At 38.5% G+C, this 21,231-nt stretch overlaps 1 protein-coding gene and 1 non-coding gene across 2 annotated transcripts; both read right to left on the reverse strand.

The window, feature by feature from the left end:
* Positions 1 to 3,439: 3,439 nt before the first annotated feature.
* On the reverse strand, positions 3,440 to 3,512 carry EV154DRAFT_t97. The gene has a single exon. It is a non-coding gene; the product is annotated as a tRNA-Phe (tRNA).
* Positions 3,513 to 19,998: 16,486 nt separating this feature from the next.
* EV154DRAFT_566937 (uncharacterized protein) lies at positions 19,999 to 21,231 on the reverse strand (the record flags this gene model as incomplete). The annotated part of the gene is made up of 4 exons (XM_051605985.1): positions 19,999 to 20,366; positions 20,462 to 20,570; positions 20,632 to 20,850; positions 21,154 to 21,231. 4 exons carry the CDS (start codon positions 21,229 to 21,231, stop codon positions 19,999 to 20,001), a joined length of 774 nt encoding a protein of 257 aa, XP_051454356.1.

Here is a 21,231-nt window from a genome sequence, read left to right on the forward strand (position 1 = left end):
TGGATCAGTTCTCTGAAGCCGACTCTGGATTTATTTACGCGTACAACTCGAATGAGGACGGTACCATCAAAAAACCTTTTTTTTTGCGCACTCTCATTCCTTGGAAATGGTTGAGCGTTTCCCTCAAGTGCTTTTGATGGATTGCGCGTGCAAAACCAACAAATTTGATATGCCATTGTTGCACGTTGTTGGCATTGATTGCTTCAATAAGACATTTTTTGTGTGCGGTGTTTTTTTAAAAGACGAAACCCAAGCCAATTATGAGTGGGCAGTTTCAACATTACGAATGAACTTGTTTTGGTGCTAAGTAGAGTAGTGTTCGGACTGAAGATCAAAACGCTCGAGCGAGCTTCGATCGTGTTCCAGTCGAAGCTCGCTCGGACATGTTTTTCCGCAGCTCGAGCTCGCTCGAAGTTTGTTAAGCTTGGATCGGTTGCAAATATGATAGCTCGAACCCGCTCGCCCTTTTTATTACACAAAGTGCAAGTCAAAGTGATGTTAATTACAGAAAGTTATGATAATAAAATTGTTATTTATTAAAATAGAAGTTGGAAAAAGAAAATGAAAACAATTTTTTTTCAACAGCCTTAACACGAAATTCGGATACTTAAATCAAACTATTACTGCATCTATAATTATAATTCATTTGGTTTTGTGAACATGAAAGTTTAAATTAATTCTACTACGTCATGTTACTATGGTTGCTGTAAGAATTTGGCTTAGTTAGGTATAGTGTGCATCACTGTATCATTTTCTATGGTAAATGTGTTTGTTGGTTGTACAATTAAATAAAAGTCCAAAGTATTTTAGTTGGAATTATCAGAGCATAAATAGAAAAAAAATGGTAAAGGGAAGAAAAGATTAAAATCAAGGGGAATGCCATCTGTAGTCTTTCAAGGACCTTAACTTTAAAGTGACTACTATCGACATTTTAGCCTAGCGAGCTTCTAGCGTGAAATATCGTAGATATCAAAATGGGTCTTTATGAATAATCAAAGTAAAGATAACCTTTTATTAAGAGTTGAATGAGCTCGTATTTATACTTTTACGAAGCTGTGTCTAAACTAATAGTAGATCCAATCGGGATTTACTATTCAATCGTTTATCCATTTGAATTGAATAAATGTTTATCCATGTATTCTTATTCGTTCATAACAATCTTTCCATGATTACGATCTCCAGTCTGTCTACTGAGATCTAATATTGGATTTCTATTGTTTCTATGATTCAATACATCTGCGATACAACATAGCGAGTATCGATCGAAGCTCGCTCGAATCCAAAAAAAGAGGCGCAAGCTCGAGTACAAAAAACTCGGTTCGAGCTTCGTTCGAACTGGCGAAAGATCGGTGCAAGCTCGAAAAGTTCGAACATTAGTCGAGACAAACAAGGATGAAGAAAATGCTCAGGTCAGCTCTGCCCGCAAAAAAAAAAAAAGAAGCCCAGGCAGAGTTATGCTCTCAATCGTTAAAAGGAGTGAACAAAAAAATAAAGGCAACTCAACGTGAGATTAAAGAAAAGCACCCACAGATATCTCAGCAGCCAGAGGCAAGAGAGGAGATGTACAGTATAAATAAAAATTTCAATTGCACCAAAAGTGTCCCAATTAAATTTTTGACTTGGCGGAATTTTGTAATTTTATTTTTATTATAAACGGAGTTTTAAATTTTTACATAATGCTGCCAAAGGGTTGATAAGTATATAGTTAAAATTCTAGCCAAAAATAGTAGAAACTGATCGACTGATTAAAGCATCTTTGAAAACTATTAAAACATTGGGACACTTTTGGCGCGCACTGTATCTGAGCTATCCAACATGTTCATGTCATGAATCGCCCTAGCAAATGGTCCACACAAGCTAACAGTGATACCGTCAGGAGTTCCAACTGCTGGGTATTTCAACCCGTGCCCTCTCACATGACCGTTGTATACACTACCTTGATTTTTACGATGTCTACACATAGCATTCAAAGTTCCATCTATAAATCCAACGACCTCAGTAGAAGGCGAGCCTTTCTGGATGATAGCTTCGCTGAATCGTCTGAAGTTTTAAGGTCGCAAATGATTTCTTGTAAGACGTATACCTTCGTTGTACTTCGAATACAATAATACAATCATTTCATTGAGTATCGTACAAATAGTCGAGTAGCTTCTACCAAAAAGGAGTTCAAGATCAATCAATCGAGACGGATAGGCAAGTCTACGAAGCATGATAACAAATGGCTCGATGGTATCCCAATAAAATTGTTGAGATGTATTTGCACGACAGGTAATTCTCTCAGTAAGATGCATGCTGGTCACTACAGATTGTATTTGCTGATACGTAAATCTAATTAGATGGATACTCATCTCGTCAGTGAGGGACTGGATATCTAGACGTTGACCATCATTGTACATCGTGGATGGCATATCTCCCTCGAAACCGTCCTCGAAATCGTCCTCATATTCGTCTTCGAATTCTTTCAGAGTCTGTTCCTCTACTTCACGTAGCCGGTTGTAGGCACTGGTTAAATTATTTCTCCACATGTTAATGATATATTCCGACATTTTTATTTATTGTTTTAAAGATTATTTGAGAAGAAAAAAAGAGTAATGTCATGAGTTCATGTTATCATTATATTTAAGTCGCAGATTCATAAATGTCTGACATTATTGGATTATATGTTACGCTTTATTAGGAAAGTGCAAATCTACGATGACATTGTTACAATGCGGATTTTCAACATGTAATAATTGACTTCAACACTAAAAACTTTACTCAGACAATTTATATTTTTCATGCTAACTTTTAGCATTGTACTTCTCTAACTTGAATCTTTACCTTTTTATATTTCAAACCTTTTGACAAATTTATTATTTTTATCATTTATCCGAAATCAAGGGTATCGTTACCGATCCTTTGATTTCTCAAAAACTATATAAACCTTAAAACAAAACATATTTCAATAAACATTCAGATTTTACTATATACTTTTATCATAAACTTGCCTATCAAATATTATATCTTCTATATATAATTGGCCTATTATCTTACTGTCTCCCTAGAAAAACCGAAGCCTTAGTCTCTTTTTCTCTGTATCTGTCTATCAAGACCTTCTATTTTATTTTACTTAACTGGATCGTTACCATATATATTTATATAAAACAACGTGGTGCTCACTTAGAACTGAATAATTAACTACAAACGTATATTATTCTCCTTCTACCTTACTGTCAAAACTAAATCTAAACCAATCACTACTATTCACATTGTATCAACATCAATATTTATTACCAAAAAAAAAAAGTGTAAGAATTAGTGAAAATCTAATCCCCTAAAGTCTCTACTATCCAGATTGAATCACTAAATTACGGCCTGACAATCTGACATATTTAAAATTATCTAAAAACAGTCCCGACACCGGTCCGAAGAATTACAAAAAGAAAAAATTAAAACAATATGCGGCTAAAGTGGATCGAACACCTGACCTTCAGATCTTCAGTCTGACGCTCTCCCAGCTGAGCTATACCCGCACTCTCTTTCGCTTTCTCAAACGTTTTATTATATGTTCACGGTTACATATTTTAGCCGGTACTTTAAAATCGATAAAAAATCAACAACGTTAGCAACAACTTCCAAAATAACTTTTACAGTATTAAAGCTTATTACCTCAAGTACCTTCAAACAAGTTTTCAACCCCATTGGACAAGATCTACAGTTTTTAGAAAATTCGAAATTGTTAATTTCTTAAAAAATGGAAAATCAACAAGCAATGGACTGTACCATTGATTCTGTACAACCCAACCTCAATCACGGACAACTCCTAGAATATGTCTACAATCTCGCTTCTCAAGTTAACGAACACTCTATAATTTTGAAAGAAATGGCACTTCTGAAAGAAAAAATCTCTACTCTTGAAAAGGAAAATACGATTCTCGCCTCGGAAAATAAAATTTTGAAAGAAAAATTTATTTCTGTTTCAACTAACCCCGGTGCATCCAAGACCACCATTCCACCTCGGGTTTCAAATCAATCCAACGAGGATGGTAACCGCGGCTCATCTAGCAAAGACTCTACATGGGCAACTAAGGCTGCTGAAACACGCCCTGAAAAACCTAAACATACTTCCCCTGCCACTTCTTTAAAGAAGCGTATCGCAGCCGCTCGTCCTTTCCAAAGTCCCGAAGACAAAGGTCCACAAGGCTTCCAATATGTGTATATTGGTAGATCTCGTAAGATCATCAGATCCGAAGTTCGTTCTCGCCTCAGACGTTCAGGCATCGACACAGGTCGTATATTTGACGTCACGTTCCCAGACTCTGGTGTACTAGGTCTCTTGATGCACGTACAGTATGTACAAACTTTTACTGAAGCTATGGCCAAGGTCGACGCCACACTGTTCCCCGACTTCGATCCTCTTGACCCCAAACATTTGGCTGACCCCCAATACGTGGCTATGTCACATGAAGATCGTTGCCAAAAAATGCACGACATTGTCAACAATCGTGCAATTAATACTCTCTCCTTCTTGCGTCCTCTCGTTGTTGGTGCCGTTGCTCGCTCATTTGTTGACTTAGGTTGGATCGATGATCAAAATGCCAAGGATGCTCTTGCCAATGCCCAAAAGAAACTGGGCCAAGTCGACCCCCGTAAAGCTGCATTCTATTTCAAGACTGCAGTAACAGAATCTTCATCAGAATCTGAAATGGAACTTTAATGAGTCTCCATCTCAATTCTAACAACAACAACTCCCTCCGCTCCTTCTCCTTTAGTCTCTGGAATGCCAATGGTCTTCGGGCTACAACCATTCAAGATGTACTATCGCATGTCAGTAATTCCGATCTCCTTTTTATCACTGAAACATGGCTCACTGCTGGTTACTTGCCTGCCAATTGGTCTCAATATCATCTCTACGGTACTTTGGTCTCTAATGGTAATGGTCGAGGATCCGGTGGTGTGTCATGTTTTGTCTCGCCTCAATGCTCTATCCCTGTAACTCAACTTCCTTCTCCCAATGCATACACCTTATCAATAAAAATTGGTAACGTCAATGTGCATTGTGCATACTTCCCACCCAGTCTCTCTCGAGAGCTGGTGCTTTCCGCTCTAAGGTCCATCCCTCTCGGCTCTGACACCATTCTCTGTGGTGACTTTAATGCACGTCTTGGTCCTCTCATTGGTGATTCAATTACTACACCTCGTGGTACTGATCTAACTACTTGGTGTGAACAACAAGATCTATTGGTTCTTAACACTTCTCTGGCACATGGTGTCTCTACCTTTTCAACATTTCGACAAAATACCGAACAACGTAGCATCATTGATCTGTTTCTTACCAATATACCCGACTGGAACTTCAAACACCCTTCCCTAGTGGTTGAATCTGATCTTTCTCTCGGTTCAGATCATAGACTCATGACTCTGTCATTTGACTATGATTCTGCTTTACGATCTGGGGGAAGTAGGTCTGGGGGTGATAGGTCTGGGGGTGATAGGTCTGGGGGTGATGGATCTGGGGGTAGAGATACCATAGCTCCAAGACGCCTATGGAATCTCTCGCGGCTAGGTGAAGATGGCCCTAAAGCGCTATTTCAGTCCAAGTTTGTTTCTCTCGTTGCTCCTCTTGTTGATTCTCTTACTGATCTAGTGTCTAATTCTCCCCTGGTCTGCCCTGATATTGATGGCCTCAACCAAAGTCTCAATGATCGCCTCTATCAAGCTCTTGACTCTTCTGTCGGTGTTAAAAAGCCTAACTCTGGTAAGAAGTGGAAAGTGTTCTGGTCTAATGAAATGCAAGAAGCCGCTCGAGAACGTGATCGTTGCTTTGGCAGGTGGCGTCACTCCCGCGGTGTTGATAAAGCCTACTGGTGGAATCAACATCTTACAGCTCATAAATCTCTTCGTCGTCTGGTATCTGCAGCAAAACGTCTTTCTTGGAAAAACTTTTGTGAGTCCCTTGAAACCAACTTTTCTAAAGCCACCGCTACCCTAGCAAGAATAAAACGTCGCAGACAGTGCTCTTCTACCTACGCTCATCTTGATGGTCCTCAAGCTTCAGTTGATGCAATGGCGAATCACTTGTCTAGCGTATACGCTGGTAATCTCCTCCCTCCTCCTGCCAGTCGTCCTCCTCCTCCACCCAGTTTCCTTGATAATAGTCCTCTCCCTGTTCCTGATGACGGACTATTTGACGTTGATCGTGTTTTAGAACACATCAACCGATTACCATCCCGCAAGGCTCCTGGTTCTGACCACCTCAAGGCTGAAATGCTTAAGTCTCTTGGCAAAGATATAGCTAAAGTACTCTCCCTTCTCTTTACCCTATGCTACCAATGGTCCTATACACCTAGCTTATGGCGCATAGCTAATGTATTCCCTATACACAAAAAAGGTGACCCATTTGACCCAGCAAACTACAGACCTATTTCACTGACATCTGTCATTCGAAAATTGTTTGAATTCACTCTCTCTGCCTCTCTCTCTCTCCTCAGCCCTCCACTAGATGTAGCTCAAGGTGGGTTTCGCCCACAACGTAGCCCCCTTGATCAAGCCCTTTGTTTACATGACCTCGTACGTGACTACCTCCGTACAAATCATCGTCTTCCAGTGGTAGCATTCCTTGATATTAAAGCCGCTTATGATACCGTCGATAGACGAGTTATCTGGAACTCTCTGGCCAATTCTCCTCTACCTAGGCCTATCCTTGCACTACTGGTAAACTTATTTGATGATGTTCACATCTCAGTCTTAATCTCCAACCATGTATCCACTCCCTTCTCTCCTGCTACTGGTGTACTTCAAGGTTCTGTCCTGTAACCTTTACTATACTCTCTCTATATCAATTCTCTGCCTGGTGTTCTTCGGTCTGTTGCTACACCAAGTACGACTTCTGTCCTCCCTCCTGGTACTACTCAACGTACTCCAATTAATTGCCTCTTGTTCGCTGATGATGTAGCTATCCTAGGATCTGCATCTCAAGTACAACGCATGCTCAACCTATCCGCTGAACACTCCCACTCGATTGGCTACCGATGGAGTCCCTCAAAATGTGCTGTTCTTAATGCCCCAACAACCGGCCCTCAAATGACATTGTACGGTAACTCACTACCTACAGTTGATGAGTTTGTATACTTAGGCGTACCTTTCAACAAGGATGGTCTGTATGGCCCTGGCATCTTGTCCCTCCGTCAAGCAAGTGCAATCAAAACCATGGCCCTTCTCACCTCAGTTGGTGTCCACAAAAATGGTTTCTCTCTCCTCCTCTGCTCCCGGCTATATACCAGCTTTATTCGTCCAAAAATAGAGTATGGTCTCGCCATATCCCACCTCACAGCTACACAATTAAAGGCCATTGACGATACACAAAACCGGCTTGTCCGAATGTTCGTTGGTGGATCTTGGTTCAATGTCGCTAAACATATTACTTGCCTCCCCTCGATGAAACACCGCTATAACGTGCTTGTCACTAGATATGTGTTGAGAGCTAATTTACTACCAGATGACTGTCTACTTGTTCTCCTGAAGTCTCTACAAAAACCACCCAGATTGATCTGTCTTCTCCAAAAGAATGCCCTCTACAGATCTCTGCCAACTCCACTACCCGCCACTCCTGCTTTACTGAATACACACTTCAGAAAATTCTGGCAAGACCAATTTGATACTCTCATGGCTAAAGCTGTTACCTCTGGACATCATGTTCTACTTCGAGCATGTCGTCCATGTACTTCTAAACCTGACCCTATACTGTATCTTCCAATGTCCAAAACGGCTAGAAGTCGCCTAGTACGCTGGCGTCTAGGTCGATTCGCCAACATGCGTGAACAATGCCCCTGCTTTTCTGGTGAATACATCACTAGTGACCACTTTCTCTCTTGTCATGCTCTGGAGTCAACCCTTTGGGAATCTCTACCACAATCCCCATCACCTACAATTCATCGCCTTGACTTTGCAATTAGTAGTCTTCCAACTTCCGCTTCTTCAGGTCCACCACCATACTGGTCTGACTTACTTCAATTACTATATGCAATTGATTGTCTTGTACATCCTCTTGCTAATATCGCCCCTGATCCGGATCCTGGTGATTCATGGCTTCCCCCTACTCTGCTCCCTACATAGATGACCTATTTGTATCTGTCTTCCATCTGCGTCGCTACGGTGGTAAGTCATATCAAAGTTCCCAGCCGATAGTCCAACCAGAGGATCATTTACAAATACATTGGTCTACAAGCTCTTTTCTTACTCCTAATCCTTTTTTCCCCCATACGCTCTCTGTTGGGTTTTTTATATTTTCTCCTCAAATTTAACTTAGTTCATCCTTTGTGGCATTTATGCTCTATAGAGTCGCCCATACATTGTTGTAAATAATAAAATTAAAATCTTTAACCTGAGCTATACCCGCACTCTCTTTCTTTTATGTTTTAATATAATTGTAATTCAATTTACAGTGGGTAATTGGCACTAGGCCTTAAAGGAAATCCGGAGTTGTTCGTTAAATCGAAACGTTAAGATTATCAGGAAAACGAAAAAAGAATTTTTTTTGGCCCTAGAAATTTTTTCAGTAACAAAAAAAACCACGTGATTCGCACGTGTTTTGCCTCTGATTGGCTGACAATGACTTGAGAGTACTCTTACTTTTGAGCGCAGAAAAATGAAATCCGGCCCTGCTACCCACACTATTTGAATCTGACCAGCTAACCACACCAGTGTGAGCTACCAAAGTGTCATTTTACAAACTACCTACAGTACACCGCTGTGTGCCATGGGCAACAACTCTCAGCACCACTGGTAACATTTTTTTTTTTTGGAGAATAAAAATGCGTTCATGTGACAGACGGCTTTCGCTTTCATATTGCCCCATGAAAAGCTGTACAAAAATCGTGCTTACAGCCTGCTTAAACTTGTATAGAACCATCGTTTATTATTTGGTAAAACGTATTGAAAACGTCGTTTGGTTTATTGTAAATGACAATTTTGCTTTTAAAATAATGTTAAAGATAGACGTTTCCCCTGTCTCGAGTTATTACGATAGTGTTGTTATACGTGCAATTAGTTATTATATCGCTTGCTTTAAAATTGGAAACGAAATAAAATGGGTAAAGAGAATTTTTTTTTCTTGAGGTTTTAACCCTCCGCGGATGAAAGCGACCTGTTTTGGACATTTGTGATCCCCTTTCGCCTTTTTACAATCGGCATTGTTTTTAACGATTGTAAAATAAAAACAAGCTTGCGTCAATGCACATGCTTAACGTGTAGACAAAGTCCTAATGGCTACATAAATGTTATCCGTCATACTCGTACCAACCATCGCCAAGCTGACGTTTGTGCTGCTTTATTTGCCCGTATGTGACATGAATAGAACCTTACGCATATCCTGTCTCTTTACCATTTATTTTTCTTGTTGTTTTTTTTAGGCGCGATGGAATCCGAACCTAGTACCACTGGTCGTAAACCCTTTTCTATTTTTTTTTTTTACCGAGATTTCTAAACTGATTGCCTTCATTTATAACAGTTAATGTCGAAGCTGCGATCGAATCAGACGAAGAGAGTGAAAGTGAAGGAGTTGACAACTTCTTGAACGAAGATTTAGAAGAGGATGAGGATGTCGCTGAGGAAGGTATTGTCGACTTGAAATATAATTGCTACTTCAAGTATTGACGTCTTTTTCAATAGATCCTTTTGTTGCATTCTGAAACAACACTCATCTTCCCACTGATCCTCTGTCCTTTGTTTTGTTTTTGACAGTTCTTTTGCTTCACGAAAAGCATTTTACTGACGAGGGATGTGAGTTGCTTATGGTAATAGTAACATCGTACTGCAGTTAACTCACCAGCAGTATCGTTTTTCTGTCCGTGCGGAGACTGTCGTGATCGAGGTTATATACTTAATACATGACTCTATCTACACTTCTTAAATCTTCCATTTGACAATCCTAAATATAATTCTTATTGGTACTTTATATTAAATACTGATCGTTTACTTTATGTACAGGCTTCATCTCATATCATCCCTCATACAAGTATAAGGCATACATTTAAATAATAACATTTAAATAATAACATTTATATGAAAAAATATGAAGGTTACATCAGCCACGTTGAGGTGCCACAGCTATCTTTAACAAGAACTACATTTTCCCCTGAATGTTGTGCTACAAGACATACACAGTTTAAGAATGAATGTTATTGTTATTGTTATTGACATCTCATTATGGTCTTTCTATATGGGATCATTACATCCGAGTATTATCTGGATAAACCTACCCACAACCGTCATCAGCCCATCTGTGATCAATGTCTGAAATAATGTGTATATAAAGACCCCCTTTTTATTTGTTTAATAAAGCTTCAGGTTATTTTTGCAGTTTGATAATTTCACTTTGTTAAATTTCTCATTCTTTCTTAATTCGCTATTATCACTCTCGAATTTCTTAGAGACATTCGTTGCTTGGTGTGAGCTCGGTGCCAGAGTTTACAATGGAATGAAGGATTATGTAAGCTGTACTGCATTCCACGCTGTAAAATGTTTTATACGGAAGAAGAAATGAATTGTTTAATTGGAAAGAAATGCAGTTCGAAGGAACCTTTTCCTGGATCCCCTTGTTGCGATACAGTTTTGTTCAGTTCGAATGCAAGAGGTGTTATGAAGCCTATCCAATCGTTTTATTACAACTCCATTGTATGAACATTGGGAAATTTTTTTTTGCGTAATGATTTTGTTGACAACATTAAACAATGGAAATCAAGAACAGTGATTCCTGGTGTGATGTCGAACGTGTATGATGGTCGTGTATTTATGACGTTTAAAATGGATTCTGCTCATGAAGTTCCTTTCGTTCACCAATCCGATTTTAATTTAATGTTCACGATTAACTGTGATTGATTTCAGCTGTACAGTAACAGTGTGTATAATTGCGGTGTTATTTACATGACTATTCAGAACTTGTCAAGAGATGTAAGAAACCTTCCAAAAAATGTGTTGTTTTGCTGTTTGTTGCCTGGTCCCAGTAAGCCTAAAACGTTCCAGGTGAACCACTATTCTCGTCTTTTGGTGGATGAATTAGATTTGTCGACTTCATGCTTCAAAATGCAAACAAGAAATCACGGCATCCAGACTATAAAAGTTGCAATGACCATGGTGGCATGTGATCTTCCAGCAACACGGAAGCTTGTCGGTATGACTTCTTTCAATTCGGTTAATGCGTGTAGTAAGTGCGATCCTCTTTTCGAGTCAATTCCTGGTCAGCTTTACAAACGTAATTTTGCTGCTGGTCCTCGTAACAATGATTGGAATGTTTGTGATGCTGCTACGTATCGTATAAATGCCGCAAAATGACTCAATACAACGACTGCTGATGCAAGAAAGAATTTGGAGAGGGAAAATGGTGCTAGGTATTCGTAGCTTCTTTGCCTGGATTATTTTGAGCCCATCACCTTTGTTGTCTTTGACATTTGTCACAACACGTTTATGGGTGCAGCAAAACGAATGATGCCGAATATTTGGAGAGACAAGACGCTGTTGTTGGATGTTGTAGGTGAGTTGATAATTATGAACAGCCATTTGAAGGGGATGTCCAACTCTTGTGCTAAGTAGGTGATTTTGCCATTTGGATAAGACGGTCAGTCAATTGGCAGAAAGATAACTGTCGATGAGGTTGGCTTTTAGGCACATGAAGAGTGACGAGTTTAAGACCTGGGTTTTGGCCATATCGCCATCTTTTGCTGTCGATGAGACTGGGCCAAAAGTACTACAACAATTGGATGGACTTTGCAGCCAACAGATACCTTTTCAGTTCCTCAATTACGTTGGAGGAGGTTGATATCATGCATGGCCACATGATCAAGTTTGTAAATGACTTTGTGAAATTATACCCACCGGACCTTATGGTATCAAACGTAGATTATCATTGTCATCTGCGCGGTATGCTTTTAAATTTTGGTCCTGGACAGTCCTCCTGGATTTTTAATTTCGAAAGATACAATGGCATGGGCAAAACTATCAAGACGAATAGGAAAGAGTGTGCGTAATTCACGTATATGAAATGATTCCCGTAGTCTGCTCACTCAGAGGACTATTTCGCGACTTTGAACCCGTCTGCTGTGTTAGGTGCAGTGGAAAAAAAGAAGGTGGATAGAGTATTCTCTTGTAAAAATATGCATGGCTATGACGATTTTGGATACCTTGGTAGAACAAGAGTATCTGAGTTCAATGACGAACTTTTCTCTTTTGGAGTATTTCGAATTGAATCACAGCCACAAAAAGGCATATGGATTTGAGACGCTTCCATCATCTACCTTAGGACAGCCGAAGCTTAAATCTCCAACAAAATTGAATTTAGTATCTTTCACCTGTCTCACCTATCTCGTGGAATACTATCAGGAGGTTTACGGGCAAGGTCATTCTCAGTCAAAAATTGGAAATGAGATACAGACGTTTGTGACTTTACGTTTGTTCAATGATCTATACAAGTCAATGGAATCAACATGTCTGAATGCGCGTTGTTCTTTCTTTCCTGGGTTCTACCGTCAAAATTACGAGGAAGATGTTGTTTTGGGCGAGGAGTCGAATGAAGATCGTGCATTGCGACATTTCAAGTCGATCTCAAATTCAGGTGTTTTGAGATCGGGCCAGATCTTGCTTTTTTTCCGTCACCGTGTTGACGTTATTGGAGACGACTCTCTTGTACAGAGTACGGTGCATATGTTGGCTTTTGTGAGGCAGTATATATATGAAATATGTATTCAAGGGCTAATTGTTTTTTTATTGCGCAGATGCATAACGGCGAACGTTTTGGTTAAATTTTGTTTCCCGAACAGAAATTCAACCCAAATTATTTGGCGTCTCAGGAATATGATCAAAATTATTTTAGCATTTTCATCACGTTTTGTTATATATACCAAACATTTGGTGTAATTACACAAAAAAATGAAAAATATTTTGGTGCTATCTGACAAATTATCGGGTTTTAACATAAGCTTTGATCACAGAACCAAAATCAATCAGAATAAGTTGCGTTTCATGACCATAGTTTATATTATAGGACAAGTATTTATGTCGCATGATAAATATTTCTGTAACGATATGCAAATATGTTGTGTTGACACATCAAACTTTTATTAAAAGGCCATGTATTTTGGTTATAAATAAAAAACATTTTGGTCATACGAAATATATCATTCAAGTGTAATATCTTCTTTGCACATTTCATAGGTATAATTTATATTTTAGGAAACGTTTTATTTAAAGGATGCAAATGGATATGCATATAGAGTATAATATATTTAAATGGGCCAATTAAAGTATTATTAAGCTAGTGAATAGTATTAGTTATACGACCCCTACATAATCATACCTTAAATATAGTTATATTTGAATGTGTCTTTTCAAAATTATTTTGAACTATTAAGGGAGGTTAGTTATACGGTATAGGTAGCATGATATATGTTAGGTGCAAAAAGTACCTTAGAATTTGAGCGTATGATATGCCCTTATGTGAGTTTTTACATATCTACAATAAGTAATACTTTAATGATCACAATATTCAAGATAATGTAGTATAAAAAGTGGATATTAGCTTCTTAAATCAACATAAGAAATTCTTACATAAAATAAAGAATATACAGGTTGAGAATGAGCGAACTCATTAGTATAGAAAGACTGTAAAATAAGTAACGACATTAGTATCTACATCAAAAAACAAAAGCAAGACTTACCGATTGATTAAAGTTTTTTGGAAAAGTATGTAAAAGAAAGAGAAATAATAGTAGAACGACGGATCGCGCACCTTTAGTGTAAAAAAAAATGCCCTAGCGTAAATTAGTGTGATTTTTTACAAAATTATTGGCCTAATGCAATGTCATTTTAGTAGATTTTGTAACATTTATTTATAAAAAAAAAAAAAAAAAAGGAACGAAGAAGGCACATAAAAAAGTAAAAGAGCAGAAAGAAGAGGTAAGTGTAATTAATTTCTACAAAAATAACGTATCAGCAAATGACAACAGTTTTGAACGGCATTTATTCTCGCATATCTTTTTGTTCTCTTCGAGCCCCTTGCAGCTTCTTTCCCTGTTCCGTTTGCCTGGGCAGCACGCTTTCTAGGGGCAGGAGGGATGACTTCATCTTCCAGCTCAATCTCCTCCAGCTCACCGTAATCAGACATCTGATCATCCACAGAACCAGAGCCGGTGTCTTCTTGGATGACAGTGGGAACTGCAACAGCTGAAACCAGATCTTCATCGTCAGAAACTGCGGGCTGCAATGATTGACAATTAAAAATAAAATAAAAATTAAGCCAAACCAAAAGCTAAATAACATACCATGAATGCTCTGATATAGTTGTGGTAACTAGTCGAAATCAATGTTTTTGCTGCCCAGTTTTCTGTACATTTATCTAAAGGAAGATTGGACCTTTTAGCCATCAATTCCAAATGATTGACAGCTTCAGATTTAAGGTGAGAAGGAATAACTTTCCAACTAAGTTTTTCACCATAAAGGTCCAAAGCATCAAGCCTACTCTTAAGCTGCATGACACTTGTCTTGCTGTATGAATTCAGGTGCGAAACGAAGGTTTGCACGTTCAACAATTTCTGACCTCTTACAAGAAGAGTGTCGCTCAGCTGGATCTTTAAATCCGGTTTCACTTTCTGTAGAAAGTATCCAATGTAGGCTGACTTTCGGCTTTTGCTGCCTTTAGCCGATGGTTTTTGAATGTCTCGTTCGTGTGAAGACAAAAGGTTATCAAACTCATTGTCTCTACTTTGATGGACAGCTGGCACCGCAGGTTTGGCTGTAAATGTATTTACGATGACTAAAGACGTTAGTATGAGTTGTTACCGACCATAGTCTATCACTAATAAATTTTGTATACTCCTCTTCTGTTTCTTTCGTGATCATCATCGCGCTCTTGAAGGAGAATATCCAGTTTTTTTTCCATTCGTTTGATGGAAGCAAGTGTTTCGTTCCATGCGATTTCTGAACGTTGTGCGGATTCACCAAAGGAGTTTACGCTGTAGTTTGGCATATTGATAAGTGTTGAATAATGAAGAAAGGAACAAGACTATCTTATGTTGGCTGTCTAATATATGTTAAAATTAAAACTCCTTTATTATTTAAACAATGATGTAATAAACAATGTCATTAAAAATGACAGTAGTTCCTAAAAAGCGTCCATACACAAGAAATATACATGGTCCCTAAATATATGCGTGTAATTTCACGTATTACTTACTTATCAACTACACGTTCTTGGGTGATTTTCATAACCAATTTACTGTCGACAAGAGCTAGCATTATTACTAGTACGTAGATGACGTTTTTTAGTGTAGTCTAGAAAGGAGGCTATAAAATCTGTTGGATATAGCATAAATCTAATTTCTCAGTTCTTTATATTTTTACATAACTTTTTCCATATGAATAACGATAGCACAATTAATCCTTACAACGTCTGTAACGTATGCCAATATTCTGCCCCTAATGCTAAAAGCATGTACGTACACGTACAAAAGAAGAGGTGTATTTCTTTAGCCGATGAAGTTGATACGAGCATCGAATCCTCCCATGTAACTCCAATTGACGGATTCTCCTCGGAAGATATCGATATGACTGACATTGCAGATACTCCTGGAAATTATGATGATGTCGACGAAGGTATGGGCGAAAGAATTTTTAAATAACGTGCATTTGACTTACTTTTGCAATACATATGAATCAGTTCTGCAGGAAGAGTTTCCTGACGCAATTTTATATGAGTATTTTAATAGCAACCACGGCCATCATAATAAATTGAGGGCATTTGAAGTTGGATTCTTGCAATTAACTGATCAGAAAGGTGTATCGAGGGAACTACAACGCCATCTAATTTCATTCATCAGCAAAAAATTGCTTGGTTGTATAGCACCAGAAGATTGCATACAAGGTAAAACAAAAAGCAACAAAGACTTCCATTTCTCATGTTTTTATCTCTCAAATTAGGCTTAGGTGGGACAAACCTTCGTTCTCCTGATCAGATAAAAAATATAGTGGTTAAGACTAGAGGTATTTGTAAAGAATATGATGTCTGCGTTAATAGCTGTTACCTTTTTATGGATGATGATCAAGCTGTAGATTGCCCTAATTCCAAATGTAAAGAGAAAATATTCAAAGACAATTGTAAAGTTTCTCGTGAAATTATGCCATGCGTGTCCATCGGTGAAGCATTGACACAGATGCTATTGGATGATGACAACACGGAGCTTTTTGAATGCAAGCCTACGTTTAATCTTGATGATAATCAACTTGTCACAGCGGCGCACTAGGTGGTAAAAATGTACCACCGGTTGATTTTTTGAACTTCCGGACGTGAAATTGTACCACCGGTGGTAAAAATGTACCATCACGAACTTCCAATTTCTATTTTTTTTTTCTTTTTTTACATATCTACACATAAATTAAAAATAAAAAAATAAAAGAACATTCACTTCATGGGACGATTCAATGACAGGAATTGCTTTATTGTAAACTTTTCGTAAAGCGGAAGAAAGAAAGGAAAACCAGTCTAAAGATCACCCAAAGAGCCGGCAGGACGATGGCCGATCTTATCGGTATATTTGATGTAAGGCCAAACAACCTTGAAGAGGTTATCTGAATCAGAATACCGAACAAGACATACAACTTCAAGAATGTTGGAAATCGATATTACCGCGTACTTCTTATACCGATCCCCTCTTGAATTGCGAGCAACTGTCACGACATTATAGTTGTCAAACTACTGCTGTTTCATCACCTCAACAATAGCCAGAAAATTGACATTACCGTCTTGGACATGACTGAAGTAACAGTGCACAACACCGACAAACCAAACAGAAAGAGTTCTATAATTTATAATGTAAGCCTCGATATGGTTAATATATAGTCTTTACTTACCTATGGCCCGTACTTTTAGGTGCCTGGAACAGAACATGACTGTTTGCTCTTGTTTTGAGTCTCTTCAAAGTTCTGTCCATGATAGAAGAAAACACCAAATCATCTTTCCATGCACGACCAGCAATTTCAATTCTCGACGAGATCAAACCTTCAATAGCATGACCATCCTTACGATCGTAATAGGAATACAATGCGTCAATTACTTTTGATCTTTGGACCCCGAAGCATATCTCTTCTTCATCTGGATTTGACAAGCATTGCGCCACAAACGGAGACCAGATTTGAACACCTGAAGAATGAGACCGATAAGTGTCAGGACGATCCATCGATTCAGAGAACTGAATAGTTTCCAAACGTCTCACGGCCAATTTGCTGTAGTTAGCTTGGTGACCGAGAACATTCGATGCATTGGCCCCTATCAGATGCGTAGATTGGATCAAGTTGGTAAACGTCTTGATTGTTCGCTCCATTGGTCGACAGGAATAGCATTTCAACGGTCCCATTTTTTCAACCAAAAAAGGCAAATGCATCAAATAATGGTTGTTGGCTGTGAAGACTCGTGCGTTAATTCTTTTATGGCAGATTTCGTCATTCAAAAAGGTATGCCATTTGTAGAAACATCTAATAATTTGCATCAATGTCTCATTTTGTTTATGTAGAATCAGAAACTCCTATTACCTTTTCATCTTCGAATTATCCTCTTGTGAGATACGCCATTGAAGAGCTATAGAGCACCCCTCTACCAAATTCATTAAAGCTGTTCTAGACTGACTGCTTCGTATAAGTGGAAGTATAATTGTTGGGACAACATACAAAAGAAAGTCGATGTAATCAACAGCTCTGGAGATACCAACAGCTGAGTTCCATGTTCCTTCGAACGCTGATGGGATATTGACCCTACTTTGGTTGACCTTTTCATCGATTGAATCGAAAAATTTTCCGTCTTGCGTAATCAGCTCGAACGTGTAATTTTTGCAACCAACTATTGTGTCATAGAACTTTTGATTCTTTTGGGGGTACAAAAGACAATAGACCAAAGTACCAAGTCCTCTACCGATGAGATGCATTTCGTCACCAAGAAAAAAAGGGGTGCCAGTGAAGGTAGGAAGAGACCCAATTATAGAATCAATACCAAGCATATCAAACTTTTAATTTAAATTATCAGTATTATATTGAGATTCATATTCTGGATCATTTACCAGGTCACCGTCAATCAACTGTTGTCTTGTTCGCATATCGCCAGCCTTCAAAAAGTAGATACCATAATTGTTACCTTCAGGATGACTACCCGCTACGCGACATATTCTACAACCATAGTTGCTCGTATGCCCACGATGATTGATCAAGTCAGCAATACCTGGGATGTCACCAGTCATACCGAGCAAGAAGACTTTGCTTTTGTTGACAACGACATTATTCTTTTCAACCACAAAACCTCTTGAGCATAATGTTTAAATCTCATTGATAATGGGTTTTAAGAAACTCATGAGGTATTCGGGCTTTTTAGGACCGGGTATAATAGCTAATGGAATCATCATTGACTCCTTTGCTCTATAAATAAATAGGTAAGCTAACATAACAGATACTTTCGCAAGGCAGCTAAATATGTATACCTTTTGGACGCAGAGATATTCATAACTATACAGTGGACTAATGTCTGGGAACTTCCTGGTTTGGATTTATTAGGGAAGCCATCCACATACAAAACAAGACAGACATCGTTGCGGGTAAGCAAGTTTCGTTGAAGAAAATCCTTACACACGGAACCAGAGAACATATCAATGTAAACGCCTTCTTCATCATACTGGCTGAATTGGCGGGAATAGTCCATATCTTCTCGGATTTCATCATCAACTAATAGCTCCGCAAGTGAAGCACCCACAGAAGATATAGCCATGGTCTGGAAGGCTTCTTGAGGGGTATTGCTACCAGCATGGATCAAAGCTTCGGCGTTTTTCTGGTCTTTGTAACGCCTTTTCCCACAACTAGGATTAATACAATACAATTGGTCTACATTATCATCGAAAAGATAACAACCATCACGACACACATCATACATTTGGACGGTATTAATACTGCCTTTGTTAAGGAGTCTATGAATAGCTTCGGGGGAAGCAACCAAACCACCCAAGTCTAAGTTTTGATTAGCGTTATAAAAAGTTTGTAAGTAAATACATCGCTTACCCGTAACAGCAACTGGGTCAAAAGCAGATAGAAGATTATCATTGATATGCTTTACCACGTCACGTTGAACTTGTCTGGAGACGCCATTGTGATCAAGAAGTTTAATAAGACCTATCTCAAACTTTTGAATCGTATTCCAGTCGTAATCATGGTCAAAATGCTTAAACTTGATAGGATCTTCGTACGTGACTGAAATATCTTCGTATGCCGTTTCTGACAAGACAATGTAAGTTAGCCTAAAACATTTTCTATTCACTTAATTTGGTATTACCAGAAAGTTCCTCCATTACAACATCATTATCAGTATACTCTTCAGAAGCAGATTCTTCAGAGACATGTTGTGCATTACCATTTAAACGACTAATGTCACCGTTCATCATATTTCTTATGGCAAAACGCGAACAATTTTCTCTTCGTTGATGTTGAAGCATTGAAGTATCGTCATTGAAAAGACTATCACATAAGGGGCATGGGACATTACGTGTGGACATTTTTTTAAAAAAATAGAGGGAAGTATAAAGAAAGGAAAGACGTAATGATGAATTGACCATTAAGTACTTAATGCAATTAGCTTACTAGTAGATCCACATTTCAATCTCAGCAAAACGCTAATAATTATTTAGATTTTAGCATAATATAAGGTAAAGAATATGACGTATAATGACTTGGTAAGTACATAAATAGCTGATGGTACCATATAAAGTGTCCTTTCTTTTTAACATTCCAAATTTTTAGTAAAACGAGGTTTTTTCAAACCAAACCTCCGTTTCGGTAAAAATTTTGACCTTCGCTGCGCTGCGGTAAATTTTTGACCTTCACTATGGTTTGGTACGCTGCGCTTTGAAAAAACCTCGTGCTGCCGCAGGCCTGTTAAAAATAAATGGGGAATAAAAATTTATTTAAATAATAGAATATGTGGATGTGATAGAATAAAGAATATTAATTTCGAAATATTTCAGTGTAAACAACATTTGATGTGTATGATCCTTCTACACCTTCAATAGTTGATATTTCTTTAGGAATTGAAATTCTGATGTCGCTGGGTTTTTTGACTCGGGATAATGCTACATACAGCTGTCCATGCGAGAAAACAGGCGTTGGAAGATATAAACCAACGGAATCTAATGTCTGGCCTTGTGATTTGTTGATTGTCATTGCAAAAGCTGGTCGAATTGGGAATTGACATCTCTTGAATTCAACACCAACTTGTTCCACGGTGGAGCACAAAGTGATGCGTGGAATAAGAACAATGTTACCTTCGTATGGTCCAGTGGCTACTTCTTCTTGAATTACAGTACAGTAACACACTATTTTTAAACATTGAATTATTATGAAATTTTTTAAACATGATAGGCATTTAGAAGATGAGGACAATTATTTTATTAAATGACATCTCGTACACCCCAGCTGGGTAAGTTAGCCAATTTCTCAATTGGCAAAACCGATCGGACGACTCTGACCGTACGATGCAAAGGATGTCCAGGGTTTCTATGCCCATGGAGAGAATCCAACTGGCTGAACATGTTGTTTAGCTGGTTTATATTAAAAAATGGTATGTTGCAAATTATTTACATGATTATTCGTTACCGCTTTTACAAATACCTTGTCCGTTCTCCAACTTGGGCGGAGGGAGGTGTACGAGATGGATTGAACATGCTCATTGGTTACATTGTCTTCATCTTCAGACATGTAGGCTGCCTCGAGAAAGACCCTGCAGCTTTCCTTTGGGTGAAAGCGTGCAACAATGACCTCCTCGTTAGCCAAGAAGTTGATCTTTCTTCTTCGCAGCTTCTATTAAAGGTAAAGTTAGATAGATACTTCACCAAAACTGTAATTATGTACTTATTGCAGACAGCCTAGCACGTTGGTTACGCGTACGAGCACGCAAGCAAACCTTCTCGAGATTCAGGTTTTGAACCTGCAAAAATTGGACTCTCCGGTCTTTGCAGTTACGTCTGATACGCAACTTCAGGAACCTTCTCATATCAACTAACAAGGCATGAAGGGGGTGGCGCGATAGAAAGAGTCGCGTTGTTGTCCACGAAACATCTCGAAGATGTACTGAACAATTAGCAAATTGACCCCTCTCATCACAGAGGTGGAGAAGTCCCAGCCAATAATGTTATTGGCCGTAACATAGTCTTGATAATGCTGGCGGATGGCAGCCTGCAT

Source organism: Mucor mucedo, assembly GCF_025094135.1.
Source record: "Mucor mucedo strain NRRL 3635 chromosome Unknown EV154scaffold_95, whole genome shotgun sequence".
Taxonomy (NCBI): Eukaryota; Fungi; Mucoromycota; class Mucoromycetes; order Mucorales; family Mucoraceae; genus Mucor; species Mucor mucedo.